At 34.8% G+C, this 22,337-nt stretch overlaps 2 protein-coding genes across 2 annotated transcripts in view; one reads left to right on the top strand and one right to left on the bottom strand.

Moving 5' to 3' along the window:
- LOC120628314 (dynein heavy chain 8, axonemal) overlaps positions 1-13,489 on the top strand; it is a 37,146-nt gene extending 23,657 nt beyond the window's left edge. The window contains exons 54-90 of the mRNA XM_039896627.1: positions 80-197; positions 300-395; positions 575-681; positions 921-1,084; positions 1,168-1,368; positions 1,719-1,859; positions 1,989-2,093; positions 2,380-2,564; positions 2,690-2,823; positions 2,899-3,030; positions 3,509-3,711; positions 4,189-4,303; positions 4,490-4,666; positions 5,110-5,277; positions 5,363-5,463; positions 5,545-5,743; positions 5,994-6,205; positions 6,347-6,485; positions 6,580-6,764; positions 6,848-6,974; positions 7,044-7,179; positions 7,254-7,471; positions 7,990-8,232; positions 8,514-8,649; positions 8,847-9,000; positions 9,182-9,301; positions 9,392-9,452; positions 9,585-9,764; positions 9,985-10,183; positions 10,275-10,536; positions 10,685-10,924; positions 11,030-11,197; positions 11,282-11,423; positions 11,887-12,076; positions 12,248-12,369; positions 12,583-12,744; positions 13,352-13,489. Of these exons, the coding sequence (XP_039752561.1) occupies positions 80-197; positions 300-395; positions 575-681; positions 921-1,084; positions 1,168-1,368; positions 1,719-1,859; positions 1,989-2,093; positions 2,380-2,564; positions 2,690-2,823; positions 2,899-3,030; positions 3,509-3,711; positions 4,189-4,303; positions 4,490-4,666; positions 5,110-5,277; positions 5,363-5,463; positions 5,545-5,743; positions 5,994-6,205; positions 6,347-6,485; positions 6,580-6,764; positions 6,848-6,974; positions 7,044-7,179; positions 7,254-7,471; positions 7,990-8,232; positions 8,514-8,649; positions 8,847-9,000; positions 9,182-9,301; positions 9,392-9,452; positions 9,585-9,764; positions 9,985-10,183; positions 10,275-10,536; positions 10,685-10,924; positions 11,030-11,197; positions 11,282-11,423; positions 11,887-12,076; positions 12,248-12,369; positions 12,583-12,744; positions 13,352-13,477 (5,868 nt within the window). The 3' untranslated portion in view covers positions 13,478-13,489. The remainder of the gene's footprint in view (positions 1-79; positions 198-299; positions 396-574; positions 682-920; positions 1,085-1,167; positions 1,369-1,718; positions 1,860-1,988; positions 2,094-2,379; positions 2,565-2,689; positions 2,824-2,898; positions 3,031-3,508; positions 3,712-4,188; positions 4,304-4,489; positions 4,667-5,109; positions 5,278-5,362; positions 5,464-5,544; positions 5,744-5,993; positions 6,206-6,346; positions 6,486-6,579; positions 6,765-6,847; positions 6,975-7,043; positions 7,180-7,253; positions 7,472-7,989; positions 8,233-8,513; positions 8,650-8,846; positions 9,001-9,181; positions 9,302-9,391; positions 9,453-9,584; positions 9,765-9,984; positions 10,184-10,274; positions 10,537-10,684; positions 10,925-11,029; positions 11,198-11,281; positions 11,424-11,886; positions 12,077-12,247; positions 12,370-12,582; positions 12,745-13,351) is intronic.
- Positions 13,490-13,692: 203 nt separating this feature from the next.
- The window catches only part of LOC120628264, a 36,686-nt gene continuing 28,041 nt past the window's right edge, over positions 13,693-22,337 (bottom strand). The window contains exons 3-6 of the mRNA XM_039896552.1: positions 19,192-19,396; positions 15,431-18,310; positions 15,245-15,362; positions 13,693-15,175 (exon numbers count right to left, since the gene is read on the bottom strand). Coding sequence (XP_039752486.1) covers positions 15,112-15,175; positions 15,245-15,362; positions 15,431-18,310; positions 19,192-19,351 — 3,222 coding nt within the window. The 5' untranslated portion in view covers positions 19,352-19,396 and the 3' untranslated portion in view covers positions 13,693-15,111. The remainder of the gene's footprint in view (positions 15,176-15,244; positions 15,363-15,430; positions 18,311-19,191; positions 19,397-22,337) is intronic.

The raw sequence follows: 22,337 nt of genomic DNA, 5'->3' as shown, positions 1-22,337 counted from the left end.
ATTTAAATACTTAACCACATAAATATACCTATAATGTTACCTTACAAGTTTTCTAGATAAAGTATAGTAAATGTTTTAGGTAACAAATGAAATAGTCCGTCAAATGATGGAGTGTGGGGGATTTTATTCTCTAGAAAAACCTGGCGAATTTATAATAATTGCTGACATACAAATGTTTGGAGCCATGATTCACCCCGGTAAGTATCAGTGTTGAAATATTAAAACATACTGCGATAAAATATATGATAAGCAGCTTAAGTTGGAAATTGGCACGTCTGAAAATTAAATAAAATTTTTAGGTGGCGGCCGCAATGATATTCCGCCGCGTTTGAAGCGTCAGTTTAATATTTTTAATTGTACATTACCAAGTGACGTATCGATGGATAAAATCTTTGGTTCGTATATCAAAATAGCAAATAAAATCATCCAAAATTGTATGTAGGGGTTTTAACGCTGAATTTGTGTGTACTTTTCGTTTATTTATTCAAAACTTAATTATAGAAGAAGGTCTAATCTTAGGTCCCTTCTTTTCTTAATTTGATACATAAAGTTTAATTAGGTATATGTTAAACAGAGACTATTAGTGCGGGATATTTCTGCAAGTCACGGTTTGACAAAAAGATTGTGGAGTTTATGCCACGTCTCGTTCCAGTCACACGTATCCTATGGCAGCAGACCAAAGTTAGTACTTTCATCTTTTTCCTTCGTCAATACCATTATCTTATTATACATCTTGACTTTAATTCAATTTCATGTTTTTTTTTCTGATATTCACAAAACTTTAAGGCTTTGGATTAGTTGTCTTTTAATTTTTCGCATGTATTAAAATACCTTTGAACGATAAATCATTCTCTCAGGAATGATTTATCGTTCAAAGGTATTTTAATATTATAATTTTATCATAATTTTAATTTATTTAGGTAAAAATGTTACCCACGCCGGCTAAGTTCCATTACGTTTTTAACTTAAGAGATTTGTCAAGAATTTGGGAAGGAATACTTTTTATTAAGAAAGAAGAACTACCGACTATAAAAGTTGCTCTGAAATTATGGTTTCACGAATGCTTAAGGGTTATATCAGATAGGTAAGAAAATAATTCAAATTATAAATATAAATTAATTTAAAATTGCAACTTTCATAATTAATATAGTATTAATCGTCTAATAGGTTTACGACATTCGACGATAAGGATTGGTTTGTGGCAAATTTCTGGAAGACCGCAGCACAAGAATTACCGGACGTTGTTAGCGAATTCCCAGAAAGTGAGACATTCTTCGTTAACTTCCTTCGGGAACCTGTAGACCCTACCGGCGATGAGGACGAGGACTTTAGTACTGACGCTCCCAAAATATACGAAGAACTACCTACGTGAGTTATTAGAAAATTAACTAATAATATTATTGAGATTGTAATTCATTACATTCCTATACGTGATATAAGGCAGACATAGTCTTATAGGGTAATATGCACCAATATCAATATTGAGAGATGACATTATATCGATTAACATTTATCTTGTATAGAACCTATATTGTGGGCTAGATATTTTAATTGTTCAGCTCTCTTTTATTTGGAACCTAAAGAATAAACATTAATCAGTTTATTTATTTAGTTAAGTGCTCTCAGAAATATTTATAATGATTATAGTTGGTAGCACGGGGTACTTAATATACGAGGTTATTAAAATTGCGAAAGAAATATAAAATTGGATATTACAGATGGGATTTCGTACTTATGAAACTTGGGCAGTTTCAAGAAACATTTAATGAACAGATTCGAGGAGCCCATTTGGATTTAGTATTCTTCCACGATGCTATGGTTCATCTGTTTATCATATCACGAATTATCAATACACCACGGTAAGCTCTTGTTTTATATTTTAATGTTTTTAGCTCCAGACTATTTGAAATATTAATTCAATATTAGAAAAAATAATAAATCTAATATTAAGGTAAAGAAATAATGCTGAAAAGTTTGCTTTGTTTCAGTGGAAATGCTTTACTAGTGGGAGTAGGTGGTTCTGGTAAACAAAGTTTGACAAAGCTAGCAACGTTCATAGCAAATTTTTCATTTTACCAAATTACACTGACAAGGTTTTGATTTTTAATTATTCTGTTTTTATTAGTTACATTATTAGTTTATAACATTGTTTCACTTTTAAACAATTTAGACTTAATAAGCTTTTACTCGTTATTTACCTAGTGTCTTATAGATTTATGGCAATTCTGCTTTCCTGAAATCATAAAAAAAACTATAATAACAGGAAAAGAATTAGTGGTACCATCATTTTTAATCTGTAGCGTGTAAAAAAGGATAGCCCTATTTTTAAATTTTAGTTTTGTTTAGAGAGTTTACTAACAAAATAACATTATGTTATAGGTCATACAATGTAAATAACTTCATGGATGATATTAAAGTGTTGTATCGCATGGCTGGTCTCCAAGGAGAAGGAGTCTCGTTTATATTCACTGACAATGACATAAAAGATGATCAATTTCTTGAATTTCTTAATAACATCCTCAGTTCAGGAGAAATTGCTAATTTATTCGCTAAGGATGAAATGGGTAATGCTTTTTCAAAAAAAAAAAAAATATTACTAATGGATAGGAGTTTCTTGGTGATGAGATGTTTTAATTTTTAGTACGATCAAATTGTGTTCAGTGTTTTAATTTGACAATCCTTTGATTAGATGAAATACTTAACGAATTAACGCCGATAATGAAAAAGTATGCTCCGAGAAGAATACCAGTGCCTGATGTGCTATACGAATATTTTATTATGCGCTCCAGAGCAAACTTACATGTCGTTTTGTGTTTCTCACCGGTAATAATAAAAAGATATTTTAACGAGATAGGAAATATATACGCTGTCTAATGAGTTTCCTTTATCATTTGTCAGGTAGGTGAGAAATTCCGTAGCAGGGCGCTAAAATTCCCGGGACTTATTTCTGGATCTACTATGGATTGGTTTCAAAAATGGCCGAAAGAAGCTTTAATTGAAGTTGCCCATCATTTCTTGTGGGATTTCAATGTAAGATATTTGTATATTTTAATATTTCTCGTTTCAAGACTGTAAACCTACAAATTCAAAATCTTTTAAAATTCAGAAATGTCCAATAACTATGTCAATATATTAGTTTACCGAAAGTTTACTATCAAAAGTATTATTCTAACTTTGTTTTCCATTTTTGCCTACATTCATAAGTAACATTAAAATAAATTCTGTTTAGTATTCAGTAAATTGATTACCTGTGGTGGTAGTACGTAACAATGCTGGATTCTACATTCGCTTGCATAAAATATTGCTCTTCAGGTTCTATTTCAAACGTATGCTTATTATATTATACATTATATTTCTTGGTTTTACTGACGACAGGTTATAATAAAGATCCGACAAGTGTGTTGTGTGATAAATAAACTACATACCATGCAAGATCCATACGTGTACTATTCAATATACAAGACGCTAAACCACCGCTAGCCTAAACATGTGCCTTTTTACTCTTAAGGTTGTTTGTTCAACGGAAACTAAAATACAGTTAATAGAAATTATGGGCATGGTACAAGACAATGTGGCCGATACGTGCGTTATGTACTACGACAGGTTCCGGCGACAGACTCACGTCACTCCCAAGTCGTACCTGTCTTTCTTGGAGGGATACAAGGTTCTGTATAAGGAAAAGCATATGCACATTGCTGAGCTAGCTAGAAGGTTAGATATTTTGTTATTTTTGTGTAGAAATATAAACTAGTAAAATCACTATTTGTCCTAATCATATTTGTGATCATTATCCGATGACTCGAAGGATGACTTTAAGGCAGGTGTTTGTTTCTTCAGGTATTTTATCAGCCTTTATCGTATAGGGTTTTCTCAGTTGTATGAAATTCTAATCGGTGTCATGCTATTCTCACTTTAAATTTTGCGCAAGACTTGACTGGATAATGTAGATTGTAGATAAATTCGATGAAGGACATTTCTGCGCATGATATATAAATGGAGTCTTATCCGACATTATTAATTACGGTGGACACAACGCGTTGGTTTTGTTTTTACCCGAACACATATGATCCTTCTTCTATAGTTGAGATAAAATAAAAATCATCTAACCAAATCACAGTTAAGTGTTTCAATAATAAGCCAACCATTTAATTTTTTAATTAATATGTATAAATAAATATATAACAAAAGGATGACAACTGGATTGGATAAACTCGTCGAAGCTGCTGCAAGCGTTGATATTTTGAAAAAGGAATTGGAAGTTAAAGAACTAGAAATCAAGGAAGCTACAGCTAAAGCGGAAGAAGTAAGATTTTGATTAATACTAACCGGCCCTATTCTATTTACTATTTTTATTAGTCGTCTTCTGACTATGCGGACTAAATAGAAAAGAAAAATCGTCGTTAAAAAAAAGTTATTCCATTCACAATCACTGCGTTTTACCACGTAAATGACTGTCCCGATTAAGGTTCTTTTTTATTACGTTCTAAAGGTATTAGCGGCTGTGGCTGAATCAGCAGCTGCGGCAGAAGTGGTAAAGGCCGAGGTGTTAGCGGTGAAGGATCGAGCTGTTAAGCTAGTGGGTGTTATTGCAGCAGAGACGGCTGTAGCGGAAGAAAAACTAGCCGCTGCCAAACCAGCCTTGGAAGCTGCCGAGGCCGCTTTATTAGTAAGAATATGATTTTCATTAATATTATTGATAACTAGGTCTGCACAGCGGTTTCATCCCGTTGATCACGGGGAGTGTTTGATATACCCTGTAATACTTTCCTAAACACAAACAAAACTCAGTATGTTTTAAGCCTTAATAATTATTAATACCTTTGAGCAAATTCTTTTCAAGATTAAAAATCTAATAAACATCTAAAACAACAATCTACAAAATTGTATAGGTATCACAATTTTGATGAATGCAGTAAAGTCGATGACAATTTTCACTAGACTAAATTTATATTTTTTTGAAATTAGGTACTTTTACCTCGATCAAAAATATTAAACAGTTTTTCAATAAACATTCATAAGGTACAGTCAGAACACTTGGGACTAACATATAGATTACCAATAAAAAACCCGTCATAAAATGGCAACTATTTCAACTTCTGCTTTTTTCAGACCATAAATGCGGCGGATATAGCTACGGTGCGCAAACTGGGCAAACCGCCCTATCTCATTACATTGATTATGGATGCTGTCATTATTTTGTTTAGAAAACGTATAGATCCCATTAAACCTGATCCTGAAAAACAATTCTTAATGGCTTCTTGGGCTGAATCTCTAAAGGTTTTAAATTTTTTAATAACTTTTGCTATCTAATTACATTTAAATCTAGTGAAAATTTAACTACATTTTTTTAAACCCTGAATAGGTAATGGCGGATTCAAGGTTCTTAAACAACTTGAAATTTTATCCCAAAGATGAAATTAACGCTGAAATGGTGGATTTACTGCAACCCTACTTTAGATTCAGGTTAGCTTCTAATAATTTTGCTTATTTTATTAGCTTTTATATTTTGTCAACAATTCAACCGTTAAATTGGCATAATTTCAGTCAGTACACATTTGAGGCAGCTAAGATCGCTTGCGGTAATGTAGCAGGTTTGATATCTTGGACTATTGCCATGGCACAGTTCTACTCGGTAAACAAAGATGTACTCCCGTTGAAAGCCAACCTCGCTGTCATGCAAGGCAAGTACCAGGCCGCCAAGAGGGAATTGGAAGCCGCTGAGGCTTTGTTGGAGGCTAAAGAGGTAAACTATGCATAGAACCATAAATATAAACACTATAAATCATAAATAGAAAATACGTCTATTATTTTATATTTATGGCTTCTAAGTTAGAACGTAATTAAACGTGTTAGGTTAGGGTAAAAAATAAAAGATTTACTGAAACATTTATTATTTAGACAAAATTTACTTTGTTATTATAAAAAACTTTAAAATGATGACGATCATTCTGAGTTATGGTAGAATTACTAATATAGCAATATTATCTTTGTAGCGAGAACTGGCCGGAGTCCAGCGTCAGTTTGAGGAGGCGATGTCTTTTAAACAGGCCGTTCTAGATGACGCGGCTAAATGTCAGCAAAAAATGGACGCGGCCACAGCTCTCATCAATGGGTTGAGTGGCGAAAGAGTGCGATGGACCGAACAATCTGCATTGTTCAAATCTGAAATCGAGCGTCTTGTCGGCGACATACTTCTACTTACCGGGTATTTTTCAAAGAATTAAGCAATAGATGCCTAATAACAACATAAAATATTTTAATCACAATAACGTACAAGATTGGCATCTGTATCAAATCTGTAATATTGTAATATTTACTGTTATTGCCAAATTGGCCTTGTTTTCAGATTTTTGTCTTACACTGGACCATTCAATCAGGAATTCAGATTATACTTGATTCAAAGTTGGCTTCACGAACTATTGAGAAGGAAAATTCCTGTATCTATGAATTTAAGCATAACTGATCAATTGACGGATGCCGCTACTGTATGTTTACATTTTTAATTACACTTTGGATTTCTTAAAACATAGTTAAATCGTTTATTTAGAATTGAATTGAATTCGTAATAATTTGATGTAGATTGGCGATTGGAATTTATGTGGGCTACCAACGGACGATCTGTCGGTGCAAAATGGAATTATCGTGACAAAAGCAGCACGCTTCCCCTTGCTTATTGATCCTCAAACACAAGGAAAAATTTGGATTAAGAACATGGAAAAGTTTAATGATCTTATCGTAACTACCCTCAATCATAAGTATTTCAGGTATAACATTGAATGCTCCGAAGCTTAAACCGCATGCTATGTTTCTTAAAAGTTTTTTATCACTAACTTTTTTACTCCTTCAGAAACCATGTAGAAGATTGTGTATCTCTTGGAAGACCGATGTTGATTGAAGACGTAGCTGAAGAATTAGACCCTGCTTTGGATAACATTTTAGAGAAGAACTATATAAAGATTGGTTCCTCGTTTAAGGTTTTTTTTTTAATTATTAGCTGACAGTTCCTTTTGTTGAATATTATTTAAACAGTCCAATGTTTGCAGGTAAAATTAGGAGATAAAGAAATTGATGTTACTGCTGGTCATAAAATTTATATTACAACAAAGCTTCCAAATCCTGCTTATACTCCGGAAATATCAGCCCGAACGTCTATTATAGATTTTACTGTAACAATGCAAGGTATCAACATCGTTCATAAAGTGTATTCCGTCTATTTTGGAAGCATATCCACTACTTACCCAACTATTATACAGGCCTTGAAGACCAATTATTAGGGCGTGTTATTTTAACGGAGAAAGCCGAAATGGAAGCCGAACGGACTCAGTTGATAATGGACGTAACGGCCAATCGTCGTAAAATGCAAGAACTGGAAGCGAATCTACTGCACAAACTAACTACAATACAGGGATCTTTGGTTGAGGATGTGTCGCTGATTCAAGTGTTGAATATTACCAAAAGTACAGCAACTGAGGTACCACCGACCCAAATCTATACATCTGTGTATTATCTTTCCCTAAATCGAAATGACAAAAATAATATGGTTGTGAAATATCAATTATCAAAGCTAAGGTAGGTAAAAAATGATGGGCCTGGCACGGATATTTGATAATAGCTTTGTTTCCGGACAGCGGGACAAAAACTTTTAAGAAACATAGCATGCTATTTGTACACGGTCTGGTGTAAAATTAATAGGTTTACCCGTCATGCACGTCATAAGTAGAATTTCCACATCCCACACATCCTACTCTTAGCGTTTTGATTAAGACGCCAAATATTGGTAATATTTACTCCCAAATGGTTTTCTTCTGCATAGTCTATCTAGTTTTTTTAAAGGTGAAAATTTTCGATACAAATCTGCTCGTGTATGCTTTCCTAAGCGTTTTTAAGCTATGTTACATGATCAGCATAAATTTATAGTATTGAAAAATAAAAGTAGAAGGAACAGAAACAGGTGTTAAAAAAAGAGTGATTAACTTTTAACAACTTTAGGTGAAAGAAAAATTAGATATAGCAAAAGAAACGGAACAAAAGATAAATATTGCTCGCGAGGAGTTCAGGCCGGTCGCGACACGGGGCTCCGTGTTGTATTTCCTAATATGCAATATGTCGCTCGTGTGTAACATGTACCAGACCTCGCTTGCGCAATTTTTGGAACGATTTGACATATCCATGGAGCGATCAACGCCAAGCCCTATAACTTTTAAGAGAATTGCCTTTATTATTGAGTATTTGGTGAGTGAATTCTTTCTTTTATAAAGTTCTGGCAGTTGCCCCTTTATTCTCCCACAATTTTAGTGTTACCGCGGAACTAACATATTTTCCTGTTTCAATGGGAAGATAAAAGTAACCGTCTTTTTGTAAACCTTTGTTAAGTCGAATTGATGATAGCTTAAAACAATTAAACAGACAGAAGCTGATTCAATTTTGTATGCACATGGAATATTTAAGCTCTATCTAAAGATAAGGCTAGTCTACTCTAGTTTGCAATTTAACATATCTATTTTTCCATATAGACGTATGATGTATGGAAATACATTAGTCGTGGTTTTTATGAGAAGCACAAGTATTTGTTTACGTTGCTGTTAACTCTTAAGATTGACCTTCAGAGAGAATATGTAACTTATGATGAATTCCAAACATTTATTAAAGGTAAATATAGATCACGTGTTTCTTTTTCGGATTGTTTCGAACTTAGTTGTCAGTGTAATTCACCGTAAATAATGTAGATATCTTATGGGAATATGTATTTCTTATAATTTATTTTAGTGTCAATAACTGACTTTGTATTACTCAACTTTTCATTTCTCAATTTCCGTTCTTCTAATTTATTGATCAAACATACATAGGTGGTGCAGCGTTGGACTTAAATGCCTGCCCTCCAAAACCATTTAAATGGGTAACTGATATGTCGTGGCTGAATCTAGTTGCATTATCTTCATTGCGCCAATTTACCAACATTCTGGAACAAGTTAATAATAACGAGAAAGCATGGAAATCTTGGTAAGAACTGGATTTTTTATTTTATTAAATATTCTCTAGCACGTAAAGATCAGGCATCTTTTAGTTTGATAAATCCCGTGCTTTCGTGAGCAGTTTTATTGGCAGATTTTTTACGTTTGTTGTTACTAAACAATTAACTTTTTATGAGATCTTATCTTCATTCTTAAAATGAAAACTAAAGGTTTGAAAAGGAAGCTCCCGAAGATGAACCTCTGCCTGATGGATATCATACCTTGGATGTTTTTAGAAAACTATTAATTGTACGAGCTTGGTGTTCGGATCGAGCGTTGGCCCAAAGTTTGTGAGTATGTTCAATGGCTATGTCAAGGGATTTTTTTTATATTTCTTCTCCAAATTTTAATGATTTATTAATTTCTCATTATTTTTACAGAAAATATGTAACATTTTCAATGGGTTCCAAATTTTCCGAAGCCGTTATTGTGAATTATGAGGTACATTATTTGCCTTTACATTTTAATTAAGCCATATAATTTATTTATAAGGCAGAAGAGATATTGAAGACATAACCTTTCCTTTGGCTCGGTTTTAGTTGGTTCCTCTGTCTATTAAAATGGTGGTTTCAGGCTATGGTGTTAGAGTCACGACCTCTTGTACCACTGATCGGATACTTATCTATGGGCTCAGATCCGACGCCGTCTATCGAGATTACAGCTAAACGTCTAGAGTGTCTATGCTCTTCAATATCGATGGGACAGGGACAAGAAGTGCATGCTAGGAAACTTATTGATCGCGCTTTGAAAGAGGTAACTTTCAAATCTTCTAAAAAATTTCTTAGGTTGGTGAAAAATAATGTGGTAAGTAGGTATAATTCTAGAGTGGAGAAAATTACCATCGATAAAATCAGCTGATAGTAATTTTTGCCTGTATTTTTTTAATTAACTATTAATTTATTTCTATACTATTAACATAACGCATTTGGTTCTTGGGTTTTGTCCCTTATGTTAAAATATATTTTATTAACAGGGATTGTGGGTCCTGCTACAAAATTGCCATTTAGGCTTAGAATATATGGTTGAGGTCATGGAACAATTTTCTGAATTGGAAAAAGAACCCGAGAAAGTTCATGAAACATTCAGATTATGGATTACAACGGAAGTACATGAAAAATTTCCTATCACTCTACTTCAAATGTCTATAAAATATACTTGTGAACCCCCGTCAGGTATGAAAACATAATTTAAAAAAGATGTTCGAACTCAATAAGCAATAGAACATGTATCTAAATTAATTTTCAATACTTTTCTTATTTTAAGGTATAAAAGCAGGATTAATGAGAACTTACGATTCTATGAGTCAAGATTTCCTAGACTATAGTGACAGTCCTTTCTATCTGCCCATGATATATACGATATCATTCCTCCATACTGTGGTGCAGGAAAGGCGTAAGTTCGGACCCCTAGGCTGGAACATACCATATGAGTTTAATTCGGCCGATTGGTTGGCTTCTTGTATGTTTGTACAGAACCATTTAGATGTATTGGAGCCTGGGCAATCCGTTAGTTGGACTACTGTAAGGTGAGATTTTACAGAAGCTTTAGTTACTTATGTTTTCGTTGATTTGCAAAGGAATATTTAAAAATACAAATACAAGGAGTACATGGAGTGAAATTTATGTTTGATTTTTTTCTACTGTCTAAGCACTCATTTTATTTTATAATTTTAGATACATGGTGTCGGCTGTACAATATGGCGGACGAGTGACGGACGATTATGATAATCGTTTGCTAAGCACATTTTGTAGAGTATGGTTAACAGAACAGCTGTTCTCGGACGAATTTCAATTTTATAAAAATTACGGTATCATGAAGTTTAAAAATATTCCCGAATACATAGAAGAAATTGAGAAGATGAAGACTACAGATCCACCTCAAGCTTATGGACTACACACAAATGCTGACATAACGTAGGTATTTCCATAATACTGAAAGTACAAAAGTTAAATAGTGGAGTATTTAAAACGTTTCTAATCTGAGTACACTTGAGATTGAACCCTCTTTAAACCCTCCAGATATCAAAGAAATATGACTCAAGAGCTGCTAGATACAATTTTATCAATCCAACCAAAAGAGTCTAGTTCTGGTGGTGGCGAAACGCGCGAAGCATCAGTGTACAGGCAAAGTAAAGAGATGTTAGAAAAAGTGCCACCTAACTTTGACCCTCACGAAGTAAAAGAGAGGTAATTGGTTAACGTATAATAAAGCCCGTTAACTATGGTCATCATTATTTACTGTTTTTCTGTACTTAATGTTTATATATGCAGGTTAAGGTTTTACGGTATTCTAAACTCGATGGTTATATTCCTGCGACAAGAGATTGACAGGATGCAGAAAGTAATTTCACTAGTGAGAACAACGCTTAAAGATTTACTTCTCGCCATTGACGGAACAATTATCATGAATGAGGTATTGAGCTTTGAGAAGTGTTTAACATTAGTTTCAAGTTATTACTTACTTACAATGCCTATTAGGATCCACCACCTCAATTGCACGATCAATAATTTTAATAATTTTATTTTATTTTTGAATTTTTAGCTGTACTTTAAACTTAACTATCTCTTACATAATTCAAAATAAAGAAGTAGAGTTCGAAGTTTACCGATAGTGATTTTTTCACTAGATTTTGCATGCCACGCAATATTATAGAGTGAAGTTAGCCAGGAATAGTTTTGTCTTATCTAGCGTGTGCTACAAACCCAAAAGTCTCCAAGGCCAACGTCTCATCATTTTATGCTGTATTGAAGTACTTATATTGTTTTGATTTGACAAAGAACAGTAATTGTGGTGGTGTATTTTTGACAAAGAACTAGAACAGTAATTGTTGTGGTGTATTATATACTTATGGTCGTATTATAATGTTTACTAACAGGCTCTCAGAGACTCGCTCGACAGCATTTACGACGCGAAGGTGCCAAAAATTTGGCAAAAGGGGTCCTGGTCGTCGTCCACGCTTGGTTTCTGGTTCACCGAGTTTTTAGAGCGTAACATACAGTTTTCCACTTGGTGCTTCCAAGCGAGACCATTTTCATTCTGGATGACTGGGTTCTTTAATCCTCAAGGTTATTTATATACTTTTTGCAGCTGCTTATTCTTAATTACACTTTAAACTTTATTTTTAGTAACAACGTTATACGACAGTTGAATTATTGTATCTCTGAAATTAATTATTATTTCATATTCCATTTAACTACTCTATATAATATGGTGTTCACTTTTCTAACGTTTTAAAGGGTTTTTAACGGCAATGCGGCAAGAAGTGACTAGAGCACATAAGGGATGGGCCTTAGACATGGTTGCTCTTCACAACGACGTGACAAAATATGTGTTAGACGAAATAAAGGCTCCACCTAATGTAAGTATTACATTTTTCTCACTCTTTATTACGATTTGGTTTGTTTAAAGGTGGAACGGACGTTAGTATTTAAACCTATAATGAAATATGCGAAATGCTTTGAAATTGTTAAAGTTCAAATGAGTGGTTCTTGCGACATGCTCGAAATAATAAAACTTATATTATTTTATAGTATTACAGTACAATATTAATTTCATGTTTATTGATTTCTAGGAGGGAGTTTTTGTACATGGTTTATTCCTCGACGGTGCAGGATGGGATCGTAGGAATCTGCGACTGTGTGAAGCAACACTCAAGGTGTTGTATACGCAACTACCTGTCGTGCATGTCTATGCTATCAACTATACTGCACCTAAGGACCCTAAGCTATATCAGGTTCAAGTCATGCTATTATATATGCTCTTACTAGAAAATTTGTTGTCCGACGTTTGGACATAATATATCCAAAGGTTGTAATCGTAGGTCATCACACTATAGCCCTTTGTGCGCCAAACGATTCTCCCATTGACTAATCTCTATGGTTTCAAAACTGTTTTGTGTCTTGATTAACCTCACCCATCCAATCGACTTTTTGCTTACTAATACTTCCAGGATAGTTTGCCATGACATTAGGTTGACACTCATTCCGACGCTACAGAAGTTCAGTCAATAGATAAGATGAAATAGAGGTTAAAGTTGTATGTATGTAATACGTCATAAACTACTAACCATGTATACCAACCAACTACTAAAAATTTATTTCACTGAAAACAATACTTGGTGCAGTACTCACATTAATTTTCTATTGGCGAAATGACACTATATTATTGCGTGAGTGCGACTTATAAGTACGAATCCACAGTGACCGGTATATTTATAGTCGTCACTGTACTAAGAATGCAGTCTTGTAGAGATGTAATACTCATAACATAATTAAAGATTGATGTCAATACATATTTGAACTGAAATAATTGATACTAACTATTTTATATTTTTGTTCTAGTGTCCAGTATACAAAAAGCCTTTCCGTACAGGCTTGACGTTTATAACGCCGCTCTGGCTACCCACCATGAAGAACCCTGATCACTGGATCCTCAGGGGTGTGGCCATTTTGTGTGATATCAAGTAAAATTGTAAACATCTGAAAAAAAAAAACTAATAGTACCTACTACTGCAAATGCGCTTTACATCAAAACCAGAACCTATAAAGGTTTTTTGTTTGATCTTCATGCCATACATACCTGTAGGTATATATTATGTAATCAGGTAGATCTCTATATCATATCTTAATTTTCATTAGTCTTTTATAATTTATTTCATGGAGTGAAATGCAATAAAATACTGTTTACTTATAAATGTTTTATTTTCAACTAAACGTGTGGAAGCATCGAGAGGTATCCTTAATTTATTTACAAAACATTTAAATTACGTTGTAACAATACTGTTCATGATTATTAAAAATGTATGTATATTAATTATTTTCGATCGGTTCTGGATGGTATGGTTCGTACGAGAAATTCGAATTTCTCTATACATGCCTTCTACGCTCGATGTGTATTGCCAATCATCAAAATACTGAATAATTGACCTTTTAACAATTTCATTGGACGGAGCAGATTCGCCGATTAATGTTCGGCGATTTGTAGTATGTATAATAAGTATAGAAGTATGTATCATAATTGTTTAAATATTACCCACGTAATCACTAAGCTTTGGTTGCTAATATAGGTACAAATAATTATTAAGTATAGAAAATTGAAATATCAGTCTATTATTTTATTATAGAATTAAAAAGAACTGTCTATGTACTTTAGTCACATTGGATATATTTTAAGTTAAGGTGATTGTCATATTAATATTTTAGCACCTAAAGTCTGCTCCACGAGAGCTGATAGCAGATTCCGATACGTAACAGTTGGCATGCCCAGTCATAATTCTTTGTTACCATGCAGGTTTTTTGTGCGAGCGCAGTTTGGTTTACAGACCACTTATCGATTACAAAACGATTATTATATTTTTGTGTCTACAATACGGTAAGTCGGCAGACTCACTATCAGCTCTAATGTATGGACTATATTTGAATACGTAGAAATTACAGTAGTAACGAGATCTAGCATTTCTATTGGGACATGCCTATTAATTAAGAACTTATTAGTCTTATAACTTAGTAGATATTACGTACAGTCTTATTATAGTCACATTATACAATTTATTATAGAGGTTGACAAAATATCGAAACACGATTAAATAATTTATGAAAGTAGGAATATAACATTAGATGTCCGCATATTATGTACATTCTACTCTGTAAAGCTATCAAAGCAACGTGTACAATATTTAATACCACTAATAACAAACATTGATAAATGGTCTCAGAGTGCATCCGATTGCGGGTTTCCTCAATCACATTTTTAAAAAGAGACAATACACATGGTCTATTAATAAATAATCAGTTTGGAGGACTCTTCCCCTTAGTTTTCGGATGCACTGTGAAACACAATAGGTTCAACATAGTACCTAACGTTTGTAAATACCGGTGAAAGTTGTTCGATGAATTGAGATGAATTTGTGATTAATTTATAACGACTACGCGTTATACTATACTTGGGATACAGGTACAAGTACCACGTACTTTTTTTTATACACCTATGAAAATAACTCTAATATGTAAGTGATTCGCCTTTGGCCAAGTTATAAAGTAAAATATTATTGCACTTAATAAAAACATGTTAAGCTGTCTTTGGGCTTCTGGCTCTTCTAGTATCAATCTCTTTTACATTCACCGCGAAAATTGCCGAGAGGTTCCACAGATCTTGACCTAGGAGCTCTGAAATTTTTATTTGATTAGAATCTATGAAGTTCAAATAAATATTGTTCGAGAGTGTAAACAAATTACCTTCTTCTTGAAAGCGTCAATTCTATTTTTCCTTCTTTTACTTGTTTAAACAACGATATTGCACCAGCGTGGCTGAGTCCACGCGTTGGAACGTTGTTGACTGATAAAATCTCGTCACCTGAAACATATTTGTTTTCAATTTACCCAAGTGTCTCAGAAAATAATAAATGAAGAATTAAAACTTACCTTCATAGATAGTTCCCTTATCGGCTGCTTGACCATTTGGAAAGACTGTCTTTACGAATATTCCCATTTGCCCTTTGGGTGAATCGGTTCCGCCTACAATACTAAAGCCAAGGCTCTTTTGACCTTGTCCTTTCCAGAATTCAGCTCTGTGTACGGTGTTGTGAGAAGAAATAACATTTTCTTGATGATTATTATATTCTTGGTGTCGTGACACATGGGCATAGTTAGGCGTACATCTTTGTGATCCAACTCTGTTGAAAAACCTGCTTCGGCTACTGCTCCTCAGTTGTTCTGGTATACTCTCGAAAGATCTGTTTTGGTATAGTCTTTGAGCATTTTTTATGTAATGTGAAGAATTTTCTTTGATTTCGTTTGTTGTATTGTCATTACAAACTGATAGGCCAAGAATTGGTGGAGGCCGTGAATTATGTAGAGATATGGGTCTATAGTTATTGCTATTAGAATGTCTCGGTACAGGAGACGATCTCATTGAGATTTCTATATTTGTGATATTTTGTAGAGATGAATGAGATTGCGTGTAGCAGTTTCGCTCTAGTAATTTTTCGTCGTCACTTTTTTGATTTGACAACAATAGACTATTGTTTACTTGAACTCCAACTTCACATTTTTTATTATTTATATCAGTTCTATTATTAAAATTGCCTTTTGTGCTATTTGCGTTTCGCCTATGCTGATCTTCACTTGGGAAATGAGTTTCTATAATTATTTGGCTAGAAGATGGTTTGTGAACCGTTTGTGGGATAATGTCAGGCGGTATACTTGACAAAGAATGCATCGAATTTGATTCACAATGCTGATTATTAATAATTCGACTCAATGTAATCGGAGAAATTTCGTCATGTGCCATTACTAAATCAACTTGATATCTGTGAAATAGTGCACCTTCTTCAATAGTAGCTTCCGTTGAACAAGAGTTAACTATATGTTGTACATCTCTTAGAGAAGATAATCCTCTTAAAACTTTACCATTTACATTAACTATTTCATCGCCTATTCGAAGTCTTCCATCTCTGTGAGCTATACCATCAAAATCTAGTTTTACCACAATATATCGGATTTCATAATTATTCCCTCCATTATCAAAATCAACTCTATGTTGCGCTAAGTACACGCCTAGGCTTTCATCAAGTCTTGATTTCAATAATCTTATTTTCCGAAACCTTTTTGTACATGGCCCTCGGCCGAGTATGTCAGTTTCTTGAATTCGTTGCACATCGACCACTTCTTCAGAAGTACTTATTAAACTTTCACTAAGGTTTGGCGTCGACGAGTGATCTATGGGAACTAATTGGGATTGCAATAACTTAATTTTTCTGGTTTGCACTCGTTCATCTAACGTTATTGTTTTGTAAATAAAGGGTGTTTTTTTATTGATAGTTTTCTTTGGCAATGGTGGAGGTTTAGCATCATTGTAGTCAATCATAATAAGATGATTTGTATCGTTGTTTTTATATTTATTTATATCTCCATTATGCTTTTCGTATTCATAAGAATTATTTTTTTCAATTGGAAATAGAGCACAGGGTGTGGAGCTTCTTCGAACAGGTGTATTAACTCTATTTACGTTTATTTTATTGTTAAGACTCAATTGTCTTAAAAAATTACCATGATTGGGCTCTCCATTATTGTTAGATGCCCCTTGAGAATTACAAGAATAACCTGGGGGCGAATGATTACTATGCTCATCTGTAGGTCTACCATCACTATCATACCCAGACTCATTTGAGCTGACGTAGTTGCTTAACCTATGAGCCTGTAGAACTTCTAGATGTATGCTTTGATTGGAAGACGCAAGATCAGCTTTAAGATCATGTGCAGATCCAAGAACAGAATTATATTCATACACTGGCAAACTATTCCTATTCCTGGGTAGCAACATTGGGTCGTAATCAAACGGTGCCTTTTGAGACACCATTGATGATCTTCGTGGCACATCCTCAATACGATGAGGTTGGTAGACATTTATGTCTGGGTCGTTAACACTTCTCGTTGAATTTCTCGTATATTCACAATTATTTCTCAGACTCGCACTGATTAGTAAATTTTCTTCGTGGACGGATATGTTATCACTGCTTTGGTATCGCTCTTCTGACCGAGAATTAGGCAAATACATTCTTTCCCTTCGAAATTTAGGAGATCTGCGATCTATCCTTTCCGAAAAGCTTTGTCTTACTGATACTGACCTATGATGTGATGCCATACTATTCTCTTCCGGCAAGACGGATAACTTAGACCGCAAGAAAGCGTACGGAAAATTTGGTTTTTTACACGTTCCTGTATTTTGCTGCCCATCTAATTTGTTCGGTATGTTATCACAACTTACTGCCTTTGTTGATGTATTTACTAAGCTTTCCTCTGATAATAACTTAGTGTGTTTTTGTTTAGAAGGAGATATTTTATTTTCCGCGTTCGTATTCTGCAAATCAATATCATCAGAAGGGTCATCTGCTTTGACGTATGTCGATAAATGTGATGTAGAACAACTACGATAAAGTGATTGTCCGTTGGATAAAGGATAATTATCAGGTGGTTTCGGGGTATGTAGAGACTGAGTTTTAGAGGAATTCAGCATTCCAGTTGAACCCATCCTATGAAAAAAAGTTTTAAAGGGACTTGGTGATCTATCTCTTGATCCGCTTCTTATAGAGTCGCTGTCGTTATCTTTTTTTAAGGACGTTGAATCTGAGCTGCTTCTTCCCATTTTCCAATTTTGTTTTTTTTTATACCTTTCAGTAATAATCAACGAGGAATCGTCACTTATATTTTCGTTTTTGACTGGTTCTTCAGGTGATTCTTTTGTCTCCGTCCTTTTCAACATATCTAATTTCTTGCCCATGCGACGACCCCACGTAGCAAACACTGAAAAAAGAAACAATAATAATTAAATATCGAAATTTGTCAATGAAAATTAAACATGTTAAACTTTACTCGGTTAAAGAATATTTAAAATTTATAAAAATTTAAACATTTCAGCCTATTAATGTCCCACTATGTAATGTGAGCGGGATTTAGACCATCCATAATGCTCCAGTGCGAGTTATTAGCATTTCAAGTCAAAGGCAATCAATTAATTAATTAAGAAAAGTAAAGGAAAGGCTACAACCGTGGCGTCCAACCTGCGGTTAGCGTCGTTCAAGACGTTCCAGCGTACGACCGATGGCGGGACGCTGGATGGACGCAGTAGACGCAGTGACCCTCGCATGAATATTGGTATCACGGGGCTGGCAGCTTAGATTGCTCTACGAGAAACGGCAGGTGACTAACGCCCATTTTCTTAACTCCGGGTACCGTACCGTGGTACTGGAAAATTCTTGTCAGACAAAATATAACAGTATTGGCTCAAACCGGCTGTAAAAACATGCTAACTACTAAACCAACAAGAAATCTAAAAAAGGTGTTAGGTTCTTTAATGGATTGATAGAATGACTCCATTTAATGATGTTAATGTTTTCAGTTTTACTTGCATTTCTATCTTGGTTGGTTTCGTCGAGATGTAACAAAATGCTGCTATCACTTTATTCTTGTCTCAAATCGATTGTCACCGTTTTGGCACTGTAAGAGTGACACAACACGAGTGTCCAAGGAACTAACACTAGAATCACTACATAATTAATTTCAGAAATACTCGTATGTCACATATGGTGCTTTAAATGGGGATAGAATATAAGCTGTCGTTTGCATATGCAGTATGTTGATAATAGAGGTCAGTGTCAAAAAAGGATCTTAGGTTGTTGTGGTACCTTTTTTCATGTCGTTGACGTCGTCCTCCATGACCATAGCGGGGAGCGCTGTCACGAGCGTGTAGTTGTGCGGGGTGTGCGCGGCGAGATCTCCGCGCGGAGACGTCGCGGCCTGCGGCCCGGTCACTTCCCTGCGCTTCGGCCCGCGGAAGAGGCGCATGATGACCGATCACGCATCCATCGCGCGCATACTACGCACCCTGCTCTGTGGACATAGTGACATATGGTTATTTAGGTTACGTATCTCAAACTAGGTTTTGCGAATTACATAGGTATATGGCGTTAAAGCCAAGTAGTTTTACAAGGATTTGAATTGCATTAATAATCAATTGTTTTAGCTGTCTATAATAACTGCCACAATGGCCCAATAGTTTGCATGTGCGACTTAGCATTACGAAGACCTGTATTCAAAAATTAAATAAATAAATAATAAATAAATAAATAAATAATAACAATGACAATACACACATCGCCACCTAGCCCCAAAGTAAGCGTAGCTTGTGTTATGGGTACTAAGATGACTGATGAATATTTTATGAATTATATATACATAAATACATAGAAAATACATATAAACACCCAGACACTGAAAAACACTTAATGCTCATCACACAAATATTTTCCAGTTGTGGGAATCGAACCCACGGCCTTGGACTCAGAAAGCAGGGTCGCTGCCCACTGAGAAAATTGAGAGGGTCTGGTAGTTTTTATCAAGATTTTTTTAGCACCCGTGCAGCAGCCCGATAACTTCACTGCGTTTCAGCCCGCGGAAGAGGCCCATGGTGACCACGCATCTATCGCGTGCACACCACGCACCCTGTTCGCGGACATAGTGACATACGGTTACTTAGGTTAAGTTCGCTAACTACGTTATAAGTTGACACGGTTAAACCAAATCGTTTTAGTTGAAATAAAGGCTCTAAATTGCATTAATTACCTACTTTCCAAATCTGCCTCATTTGCATGATCGACTGCGGATAACGAAGTAGTTAGTAGTTTTGCCTAGCAGTGGAAAAGCCTAAATATTATGATGGCGATGAGATTTCGACAAGAATTTTATCGTTCTGAATATTAGAGCAACTATTTTTTTCCGGAGAATTAAATTGGATTTAGTCTTACTAATCCAAATTCATTGTCATTGTTTTTTTGAACGAATATGTAAGCGACACGCCAATTGCAAGTCAAAAAACGTCAAATGTTTCTAGCGTAGAGATTGACGTCACGGGTTGGTGGACAACGAACAGCGAACACTAGGAAAAAAGCGAAAAGATCAAATTGTAGAGCATTTAATTATGTACCTCTATATTTGCTTATTTACGTTTCTGTCATTAGTAGGTGAATGGTTGGTGAAACGAGATAATTTGATAATGAATAATTTTTGGTCGTTCGATGAAACAGTCTGTTTTAATTTAAAAAATGACAATTCGGTTAGATAGAGACTTAAGCTTAACTTGATTTTGGCCATTTTCTAAACACTAAAATAAACAGTTAAAATCAATGCAATTCTCTCGTTCTACCTATTGATATATGTTTTAGAAGCGTAAAAGTACTTTAGTTTTAAAGCCCAAGTACCTGGGCGACCGACTCTCGAGCTTAGCCCGGCCTTTTTATTGTAAAACCATGTTTTTTCGGAGAAGATACGTATTTAGATAAACATGAATTGCAAAACGTAAATAAAATTTGGCATCCAAGTCGTTACATCCAAAGCTGGTTTATTCCACGATTCAAAAATATATATTATATAAATTTGCTCGGAAAATGTACCCGAAGCAACGACTTCAATTATATCAACGACTTCAATCTTATCTCGCAGACCTAGGACGAGAAAAGGTAGTAATAAATAATTCGTAGCGCGCATGTTAGCCGTAGAGTAATTAATTCGAGCTTATCTTAAGTTTTGCGCAATTTGATTAAAAAATTAAACAAGAATTTGTAAACTTAAGACAAGTTATTACTAAATTTATTTTTTTACCTTATTATAGGTTTAATGAAGATCGTTATTAGTTATTACGTATTTCGTAACTCGTGTAATAATGCCAAAGCAGTCATCGACTCTACGAATTATGCAATGTTCTGCACGCATATATCTCCCTGTTATGTTACACGTAAACTGCATTCGTGTTTTGTTTACACGCGATGTTTTCATATGTAAATAAACTTTTTCACTATTTAGGTATCTATTTAATTACAAACTTTATAAAAACATCCGATCTAACAATTACCTCGTAATATAAGGCAGTTAGATTATGAAAACAAAAAAATTATTTGAACTATTACCAATAAATTCAACTGAACACATTAGGATTATAAATGCTGAAACTATCAGACTAAAATTCATAATTGAGGCCAGGAAATCTTATGTTTTTTGATCAAATTATAAGTGCGTTCTTACATTAACATTCATGTGAATGTTATGCATTTCTCCCTTTTAAAACACAACTTAATACAATCATAATGATCAACAATGCATTTGAGTAGGATACACAGATACAACGCCCGTCGCCTGCACAGCGTCTTCGCCGGGTATGACGAGGTTTCGATTACTAGTGTCATCTGGACGCAGGTCTTATACGCGGTCTGATCTGTACTCACTAGCACGTTTGTGATAAACCCTAGTTCAAAACTTACACACAGTCCAAACGTCATCCTGAGCTGAGGTCCGATTGTCACAGGAGGGACAGGTAGGTCAACACATCCTGACGCCAAGTCCTGAGGCTCAACTCCTGCCTAGATCGCGTTTGCTCCTGGTTCTTCGGTCACGGTAAAAATCCGTATGACAACAATAATTACCATAAAACTCATAATAGAGTTTGAAAAAAGTTCTGTATACGTAGTAATTACGTTTGTCGTAGATATAAATATAAATAAATCATCAACTTTATCATATCAACCCATTACCGGCCTATTACTGGCCACCGGTCTCTTCCCACAATGAGAAGGGGTTAAGGCCGTAGTCCACCACGCTAGCCCAGTGCGGATTGGTGGACTCCACACACCTTTGAGAACATTGTACTGAACTCTCAGGCTTGCAGGTTTCCTAACGATGTATTTATCAATTAAGGAAGGGATATTTCAATTGCTTAAAACATAACTTAATGAAGTTAGAAGGTGCATGCTAGGATTCAAACTCGGCCCCCCAAAAGTCC

The sequence above is a fragment of the Pararge aegeria genome, chromosome 2 (genome assembly GCF_905163445.1).
Source record: "Pararge aegeria chromosome 2, ilParAegt1.1, whole genome shotgun sequence".
NCBI lineage: Eukaryota > Metazoa > Arthropoda > Insecta > Lepidoptera > Nymphalidae > Pararge > Pararge aegeria.
The sequence above is the reverse complement of the archived record's forward strand: the minus strand, read 5'-3'. Positions and strand labels throughout refer to the sequence as shown.